At 42.3% G+C, this 9,308-nt stretch overlaps 1 protein-coding gene across 2 annotated transcripts; it reads left to right on the top strand.

Annotated features, from left to right (window-relative positions):
* Positions 1-766: 766 nt before the first annotated feature.
* Positions 767-8,940, top strand: TM4SF1 (transmembrane 4 L six family member 1). Of its 2 annotated transcripts, none has more exons than XM_047099833.1 (5): positions 767-1,372; positions 2,710-2,799; positions 2,888-3,033; positions 6,043-6,240; positions 8,120-8,940. In XM_047099833.1, the coding sequence occupies exons 1-5, from the start codon at positions 1,196-1,198 to the stop codon at positions 8,223-8,225; spliced, it is 717 nt and encodes a 238-aa protein (XP_046955789.1). In that variant the 5' UTR covers positions 767-1,195; the 3' UTR covers positions 8,226-8,940. The 2 variants fall into 2 exon arrangements, with proteins under 2 accessions (XP_046955789.1, XP_046955788.1); XM_047099832.1 differs by having other exon boundaries at positions 6,043-6,223; positions 8,120-8,236.
* Positions 8,941-9,308: the final 368 nt, after the last annotated feature.

Below are 9,308 nucleotides of genomic sequence, written 5' to 3'. Positions count from 1 at the left end.
CCAGTCCTGGCCCCACCTGGCCACCCCGTCCTTCCCCAGCCTACCTGGCTTGCACAAGCTGCTCTTCAAGGGCTAGACTTACAGTCCAACCCCTCCTTCTGTAAGATGGAAGTAACACCCTTTCCCTGCCTTCACATGTAAGCCTGCAACAGCTGGTTCAGGAGCTGGCTGGGTAGACCACAGGTAGACCCGGGCCCTGATCAACAACCCTGGCTCTCCGGCTCATTCTGCATTCTCTCCGTCCTGTTTCCCTGCTCTGCTTGCCGAGTCCCTTTCTCTTCTGTCTCTTTCTTCTTCTTCCTTCCTGTCTTTTTCTTTCTATCCTTCTCCCATGCTTTAGGCCTCCCTTGGCCTTTCCTGGCATTGCTTTGCCTGAGAATAATACTCAGGAGTAGACAGGTGCCTGAGCCCTTTGTGTTGACTAACGCCACCTTTGTTTTGGTACCAGATTTGTTTTGGAGGCAGATATCCAGGAAAGCTGGACAGTCGGATCGGTCCTGCAGAGCAGGCAGTAGGCAGAGGAAAGAAGCCTGCTTGGTAATTTTCCCAACAGCCACCTCAAATCTGTGGGTGATGGCTTTTAGACACCTTACCTTTAACAGACAAGGAGACAACCGCAGAGCTCAGGAGACTTGCCCCAGGTCTGGAATTAAGTCAGTGCAGCAGGGGAAGTGAACACAGAGCCCTCACACTGGAAGCTGTCCAGACAGCTGCATGGAGCAGGATCACAGCTCGCTGCCTTTCAAAGCCTCAACCGGCACGGTCACACTACGGACACTTGACAGTTACTGGAAAGTTGTATTACGCGTTCCTGTCAATTCTTCATCCTGTGAAGGAGTAGCACTGTGAATTTCTCGGTGAAGATTAATCATTTTCTTTCTTGCTTAAGACTGAGGCTGTTTCCCACATCCCTACCCTGGTTTCGCTTGTCTCAAGGATTTCATTGCAAGGGCGGGACATTCCCCCTACCTCCCCCCACCCCAACCAGAGCCCGCAATCAGGACCAATGAAAGCCAAGTACCTCACCGCCTCCCCCTCCCCCAACCCGGTGACTAAGAACTGAGTATTTAAGAGGTTGCAGGAATGGGCTGAGAACTGCTTTTGCTTTCTCCACAGACAGGCATACTCTCTTCTGACTTGGCCATCACTGAGCTGCAGAGTGAAGAGGGAAATCCTCGCAGCCTCTGCCACCACCATGTGTTATGGAAAATGTGCACGGTGCATCGGACATTCTCTGGTGTGGCTGGCCATCCTCTGCATTGTAGCTAATATTTTGCTTTACTTTCCAAATGGGGAAACAAAATATGCCTCCGAAAACCATCTCAGCCGCTTCGTGTGGTTCTTTTCTGGCATCGTAGGAGGGGGCTTGCTGGTAAGTTGTTCAGAATTATTACAAGCTTAAAAAAGTCTCTTCCGTTAAAGAGGTGTTTTCATGGAAAGTTTTCTACAATGCCTATTTCCAAAGCCAGTTATTTTTGTTCATCTTCTTTTGAAAGCAGATTGCACAAAAGTTGAGCTACGTCTAGTGTATTAATTTTATCAGACGTTTTACAAAGTCCTCTTTCAACCAACAGCGAACTTCCTTTTTGCTAAGCTCTCTCACTTTACAGCTAGAAAACAGATATTAGCTTTTCAATCAGATCTGAGAGTGTCTAGAGTTTCTAGAACTGAGGTGGGTAGGCATTTAACATTTGCCCTAGGGAGCTGGGAGGGCGTCACTGGTTCTCTGTCTAAATCAACAGTTTTGGATCCAAATTATCTGCTGTTTATTCTCAGACATCTGTGACAGGAAAAATTATCAATTATGAGTGTATTGCTACTTAAAAAGAAGGATACATTTTCTCCTTTATGTAATCCTGGGTGTGGTGTCTAGGAAAAATCCTCCCGTTAGCAGCAGATCAGGATCTGAAGCTAACAGCGGAATGTGTTGTTTTTTCCAAGGTTTGTTTTTAATTGAAGTGAGAGGAATTTGCCTGCCAACCTGGGAGCTGAAAGTATTAGCTTCAACCACAGCATGGAAAGAATGTGGACAAACTCGAGCTTGCCACTTTAAATGCTGGGATTGAGAAGTTTAAAAAGACATTTTGTGGAATTGCTCATACCACACAGAATATTTTTCTTAGTCAAGAAAAGACCTGAAAACATTTAAATTTAATGCACTAATTATGGTATGGCAAATCGGCTTTGAATTTAAGTATTGTTACCATGTTAACAACGGTTTGTCCTTAATATAATGTCACCCTTGTTTAGGCTTCTTTTGATCAAACTCAGAGTATTTCATACTTACTTTATTTAAGGAGCTTTATTGTGAAGCAACAACCATACAATCGCATCATCAAAGAAACGGTTTTTATATATTATATGGTGCTTTCATCTCTCCCACTTACAAAAACGTTTCAATTATTATATTAAAGACTTGTATCATCTATGTGTACAAGGGGAGAAAAAACGAATTAAAGGCAGGGTTTAACAGAAACAGAGTTTGCCTCTGGGACTACGTGAGGGAACTCTTGTGGAAGAAACATATTTATGGGTTATTATTCTATCCCTCCCATACGACACCCTCACCCTAAAGAATGCGTTGACACATTACATGAAAACAAGCAGATATTTCATTTAGAGGTGTTGTTTTTTCCCCCTCATAGTTTTACATTCTTTGTGATACTGGGCCGAAAGATGGTGATTTTAATCTGATTGTTTTCTAACCAGATGTTCCTGCCGGCATTCGTATTCATTGGGTTGGAGCAGGACGACTGTTGTGGCTGCTGTGGCCACGAAAACTGTGGCAAGAGATGCGCGGTAGGTGCTCCAGCTCGGGTGGTGAAAAGGGTCCCTGGGAGGCAGGTGCGACGCTCGGGCTCACTTCTGCCGTCTCTCCTTTCCCTAGATGCTTTCTTCCGTCCTGGCGGCCCTCATTGGGATTGCAGGGTCTGGCTACTGCGTCATCGTGGCAGCCCTGGGCTTGGCCGAAGGGCCAGTATGTCGTGATTCTCTTGGCCAGTGGAACTACACCTTTGCCAACACCGATGGACAGTAAGTCATTGTTCCCTGTCCGACCACACATTCTTGTCCACCGCATGGTATAGGGGCAATCCCATCAAGTTGGAAAGGCATCAATTATCCACGTATCCGTGCACTCAGCCAGGCGGTGACTCAGGCACCAGGCAGTGGTGTCAGAGGGTGGATGCCCAGTCTCTGACCTGGAGAAGCTCTAAGTGCTTTTAAATGGATTCACTGATTCAGCCCTCATGATACTCTAGGAGTTGACTTCCACTCTTGCTCCTGTTTTACAGATGAGGAAAAAGAGGCACAGAGAGCTGAAGTAATTTATCCAAAGGCACATTCCTAGGACATGACAGCCAGGCAGCCGGGCTGTAGAGTTCGGGCTTATGTAGTGTGTGCACTATACCAAAACAATTGGCTGGTTTTACTATTTTATAAGAAAATATTGTGGAATCCTTACATACTATGGATGGAAAGCATCTGAATTTAACCAACTCCCCAATTGATCATACTATCCTCATACACACACTCACAATATAACATAATCGCTATGTACAACAAACCCTTTATTTTTTTTTTATTATTTTTTTAAATTTTTTTTCAACATTTATTTATTTTTGGGACAGAGAGAGACAGAGCATGAACGGGGGAGGGGCAGAGAGAGAGGGAGACACAGAATCGGAAACAGGCTCCAGGCTCTGAGCCATCAGCCCAGAGCCCGACCGCGGGGCTCGAACTCACGGACCGCGAGATCGTGACCTGGCTGAAGTCGGACGCTTAACCGACTGCGCCACCCAGGCGCCCCATAAACCCTTTATTTAAAGTGATCAGGCAGGGCACCTGGGTGGCTCAGTGCATTAATTGTCCACCTACAACTCAGGTCATGATCTCACTGTTGGTGAGTTCGAGTCCCGCCTCAGGCTCTGTGCTGACAGCTGGGGGCCTGGAGCCTGCTTCAGATTCTTTGTCTCCCTCTCTCTCTGCCCCTCCCCTGCTTGGACTCTGTCTCTCTCTCTCTCTCTCTCTCTCTCTCTCTCTCTCTCTCTCAAAAATAAATAAACATTAAAAAAAATTTTTTAAATAATAAAAATTAAAAGAAAAGTAAAGTGATCAGGCTACATAAGACAGTCTTATACATGATCTTAGCGTCAGGATAATTTAAGCTCCGTTGTTTTATGTCGGTACTTATTTCTTATCTATTACTGAGAAAAGAACAGAAATAGCTCATAGAAATTGATGTACATGACAGCAAATGAATGACATCCTTCGTTGAATTTTGAAAGGCTTCGTTATGAGATTCATGAGTGGAAATAATATGAATAATGAATTTCAATTGCCCTTACCCTATCGAGACTGTCCCCCATGAATTGTATAGCATACAGTGAGTTTGTAAAATTGTGAACATGGAATTATGTGGACCTGGATTTTATCTCAGCTCTGCATTTCTCCCTCAGCAACCAGGAAACAGTGAACTGAGCTCTGTGTTTCTCAGTTACTTTGTAAAATAAAACCAATGGCAGTTGTCATAGGATAAATGAGATAATAAATGTAAAGTATTTATCACACAAGCTGACACACTCTGAGGCTGGCCTCTGTTGGCTGTTAATATTATCTGCTAACTGACAATGAATACAACCCAATAGTAGCCTCTGAACAAATGTTAGCTTTACGGGGGTTTGAAATTTGGGTGGCCAATATAGTTATGGATCGTGATTCAACTTTGTTCAGAACATACTGAAAGTGTGAGTGGAAATTGGCTATATATGCACAGACATTCAAGCTACTGCACAAACCCACCTCCAAAAAAGATCATGATGGATGAAGCTGGAATGCAAGGAGAAGTGAGAATATCACTCAGCATTTTACAGCTGTTTGATTGTATGCCCCTCCCACCAGCCACCCCAGCTTCTGTAAGAAGCCTTCTGCTTCTATATCATTCCTCACTTCAACCTGTCCAGGGATTTCAATATGAGGAATAGCTAATGGTCACAAGCCAGTGATTAATTGCTCAATAGCCAGATGGGGACAAAGGAATTTTTTACATTGTGTCCTAAAATTACAACTTCCCCCCACCTCCTGATATGCAGAAAGATGGGGTCATAAGGACAGAATTCTTTTTTTTTAACCAACACATTGAGTTTCTGATTGGCTCAATGAACCATTCAAAGTTAGGTCTCTAATTCTAAGCCCCTTTGTTCTGCTGTGGTAGGAAGAAGTGATAAGAAAAGATTTATACCAGACCTCTTTGTGGGATTAAGTAAGTTGTAGATTTTCCCACGATTGAATCCTATTTCATTAAGAATCCAAATACTTTATGATGTAGCAAAGGCTGAAAGTCTACAAGAGCAATCAGAGATAGAATTTTTCAGACTGTAAGAATATCCAGGTACTTAGAAAGTCTCCTAAGTTGTATATATATATGTATATGACTTCTGTGTGTGTGTGTGTGTGTGTGTAGTCAAATGTGACTTCAGTGTGGTTTGCTAACATTTCACAGAGTGACTTCAGATTATTTATCGTTCAATTACTTTTAAAATGTGTTCAGTACCTACTATGTACTAGATACTGATCTAGGGTCTATATATACAATGATGAAAGGTCTGGTTCCGGACTTCATGGAGCTCAGACTTGTGGAATAGTTACGTAAGCAGGTACTCTCCTGGCCTAGGGGAGATGCCCTTCCTCACACTTGGTCTTCCTGATCAGTGTACTGGTTACATTGAGATTGCATATTGTCTCCTCCCTTAGATGCTATGCTCTTCCAAGGCAGAACCCATGCCATGTTCACCATTAGATCCCCAGCCCTGGCTTGAGGTCTAACTCACAATGAGTGCTCAATAATCTTTGTTGAATTTTATGTTTATCATTGCAGCAAGATCTGAATTTGTCACTTTGTGAAATGACAGACTAGAAAAATTTGACACAGGTCATTGAATTAGTTTCTTTTTTTCTGAACAAAAAAGCACCACACAGAAAGTAGCTTATGAGACATCCCCTTAGATGTGGTCATATATCAGAATTTCTTCTTTTCATCCACAGGTACCTTCTGGATACCTCCACATGGTCCCAGTGCACGGAACCCAAGCATATTGTAGAATGGAACGTCTCTCTGTTTTCCATCCTCTTGGCCCTGGGTGGAATTGAATTCATCTTATGTCTCATTCAAGTAATAAATGGTGTGATGGGAGGCATATGTGGCTATTGCTGCTCTCGCCAACAGGTAAGAGCTGTGAAGATGTCACAGCCTGGCCCTGGGGTATTCAATTACTGTAACACACTGTTATTTTCATCATAAAGAAAAAAAAAGGCAAAATCAGATTCTGCTCCAACTACCAACGTTTGTTCCTATATCATCTTTGTGGCAAAGCATTTACAGCATTCAATTTTGCTTTCAGTAATAAGCTTCCTGAATATCATAGTTGCTGGGTTATCTTTTTTTTTTTTTTATAGTTGGCTCTGTGTATATAGGAAAATGCTGCCCGTACCCAAAGTTTCCTTTCAAGAGCAAACTCACTGCCCCTTTCACTACCCCTGCTCTGGCCAAAGAGACACAATTTTGCTTGCTCTCGTGTTCCCAACTAGTATATGCAAATAGTGGTCAATGTTCATTGCACCAGGCACGGAGCTAAACTCACATTTCAGAAGAGACTATGAGTCAGACATTAAGCAGTATGTCTAAGATCACCTAGGCAGGAAGTAACAGGCTTCAAACCCTAGGTCATTTTATGCGAGCTCCTGCTCTCAACCTCTCCGCAACACTTGCTGTTCTGTTGGATTTTCTACAATGCCTTCTAATAAGGAGTCACAAAAATACCCAAACAGCTAAGCACAGAGAATCACTAATAACCTTTGAATAGCAGCTCATGAAAAAAACCTTTCATGGTGAAAGAAAACCAGGAAGCACTTGTTTCCTGGGGATATGATTTCAGAGAGAAGTATGCATTTGTTAGTAGCGGGGAAAGTTCTTGTTTCTATATCCTCCTAAAAAAAAAACAAAACACATAGTAATGAATTGATGGAAGTCCAGCTTTGGTCCAATTTTGGGAGGTTAGTTTTATGTCTTATTCTGTAAAACAGGATTAGGTAAACAGAAACTTATTTAATTTATATTTTCCTAATCATTTACTCCTTTGGTTCAAGGTCTCTTAACTGTCTTTTAAAATAAGACAAAATCTAATTAAAACTGAAAGCATGTGGCTACCATGAAAAACCTTGCTATGAATAAAAGGAAACTTTCTAATTTTTGAGGGGACGTTAAAAGAAAAATCTAGTTTTCCTTATCAGGCAAGTACAGCAAGATTAATAATTTCCTTGGGAGCCTGCCAAATTTCCAAGAAAACAGCGCAGTGGGAAACCTTCAATATGAAGTTGTTTCCAGGCAGTATGGTTGGGGAGAGGCAGAGGAGAGTCCTTTCAGACTTACTCTAATGTGACCTATCTTTAGCCTTGGATTTCATACAAGGCAGAGTTTAAATTAGGTGAGGCCCCTTTGGACATCAGCACTTGTGCATTTTGGGGACAGGCATAATATGTCAATGACCAAAATTGCTGTAGTGATTTGCCAGAGTGACCCTCTTCTCTGAGCGGGGGTGGGGAGCAAGTAGTCCCACGGGATTTCCCGTCTGAGTCACCGAAGAGATGGCTTTTTCACAGACACCACAGTGCAGATCTGCTATTTTTGTTTCTAAGACAAAAGATGCTTTCAGAGGGCAAGGTTTTTAGTGTAGATGAGTCAAATCTGTAACTTGGTAGCACTTCATTGGGAAGGTTACCCACATTGAGCCCACTCCTGTGTGAAACTCCCATGGCATTATCTCTTAAATCCCTAAGATTAAAAGCCTACCCCAAACGCATTCAAAGCCAAGCAAACACCAGTAAGCTGTGGTTTCCATGGCCCTTTCCTGCAGCTTTTCCTAAGAGAGGACAATGGATCTGGTTTGTTTAGGAAACATTTCAGGAACATTGTCCAAGCTCTCAGTGTTGTTGGCCAAAAGCTCTGGGTAGTGGAGATCAGCCCACTTTATGTTTGCTTAAAACAGGAATTTTTAGGACTAACATGGCATCGTTGTTTGTTTAGCCTGATTGTAACGTAATGCATATTTCATTTTCTTTACAGCGATACGACTGCTAAAAGAACCACCCCACGACAGAACCACGATCTTCCTTTATTTCATTGTAATTTATATATTTTACTTGTATTAATTTGTAAAACTTTGTACTAGTGTATCATACTCCGTATATTCTACTTTTATAAATGTGTATAAAAGCTGGCATCTTCATGTGATGTCAGTGTTTGAGCGTAGCAAACTGTTTTTTTAGGAATGAGAAAATCCACGAGGTAATTTACAGACTGAATGACGGTCGGTCCTCAGCATAGCTGAGACAAACTCTGGCCTGAGTGATGTTTTTTAGAAACATTATAAGGATAAGTATCACACTCCAATTACTATTATCTATGCCTGGGTTTATTAAAGGAAAGATTTCTAATTGCTTTTTTTAAGATCGTGAAGGAGAAAATCCAAAAACTTGAAAAGATGTGTCTTTTTTCACTGTTTATATGGTGTTTCCCATTCATATGCCTGCAAATCTCTGGCAAGAGGCCTTTTTGAAGTGTTTCATGTTTCATAAGAGACAGACTCTTGCCCAGAGAGGGAGGGCTGGTTGAGAGTGCCCTGAGCTAAAGGAAGGCATCAAAACATGCAATGCTGCCGAGAGTACTGGCAGGTCCTAAGTTTCTCTAACAGGTAGAACACTTTTTGTCCTTCAGAGACAAGCACCAAGGATCATGTATTGACAAAGAAAAAGGCCTGGATAGTTGGATGAGGAAAAGATGGGAAACGGACTAAAGCAGTTTCATCAGCATTATGGGAAAATGGGGCAGGGGGAGGAAGGGCAGAAGGACCATGGGGAAACACCCCCCAACTTTGGTGGTTTAAATACAACAAAATAAAGTATCCACTACAAGTTTTTTTTCTTGTTTAGTTTCACTGTCCTTTGTTTAAGGTTCCCCCTTTTGGGGTGCCTGGGTGGCTCTGTCAGTTAAGCGTCCGACTCTTGATTTTGGCTCAGGTTATGATCTCACGGTTGTTGAGTTCGAGCCCTGCATCGGGCTCTGTGCTGATGGTGCATTTGCTTGAGATTCTCTCTCTCCCCCCCCCCCCGCCCCTCCTTTACTCATGTGCATGCTGTGCATGTGTGCTCTCGCTCTTTCTCTCTCAAAATAAATAAATAAGCTTAAAACTTTTCTCCCTATATATATATATATATATATATATATATATATATTTTTTTTTTTTTTTTTTTTT

Source organism: Lynx rufus, unplaced genomic scaffold, assembly GCF_022079265.1.
Source record: "Lynx rufus isolate CCGP_SWC_20201006 ecotype Redwood Valley unplaced genomic scaffold, mLynRuf1.p SCAF_5, whole genome shotgun sequence".
NCBI lineage: Eukaryota > Metazoa > Chordata > Mammalia > Carnivora > Felidae > Lynx > Lynx rufus.
This window is presented reverse-complemented; position numbering and strand designations above follow the sequence as displayed.

Excerpts from the sequence above, each read along its gene's own strand:
- TM4SF1 (XM_047099833.1), top strand. The coding sequence starts at position 1,196 with ATGTGTTATGGAAAATGTGCACGGTGCATCGGACATTCTCTGGTGTGG. Across the intron at positions 3,034-6,042 it reads TTTGCCAACACCGATGGACA|GTACCTTCTGGATACCTCCA; the intron begins GTAAGTCATTGT and ends TTTCATCCACAG. Across the intron at positions 6,241-8,119 it reads CAGGTAAGAGCTGTGAAGAT|CGATACGACTGCTAAAAGAA; the intron begins GTCACAGCCTGG and ends TTTTCTTTACAG.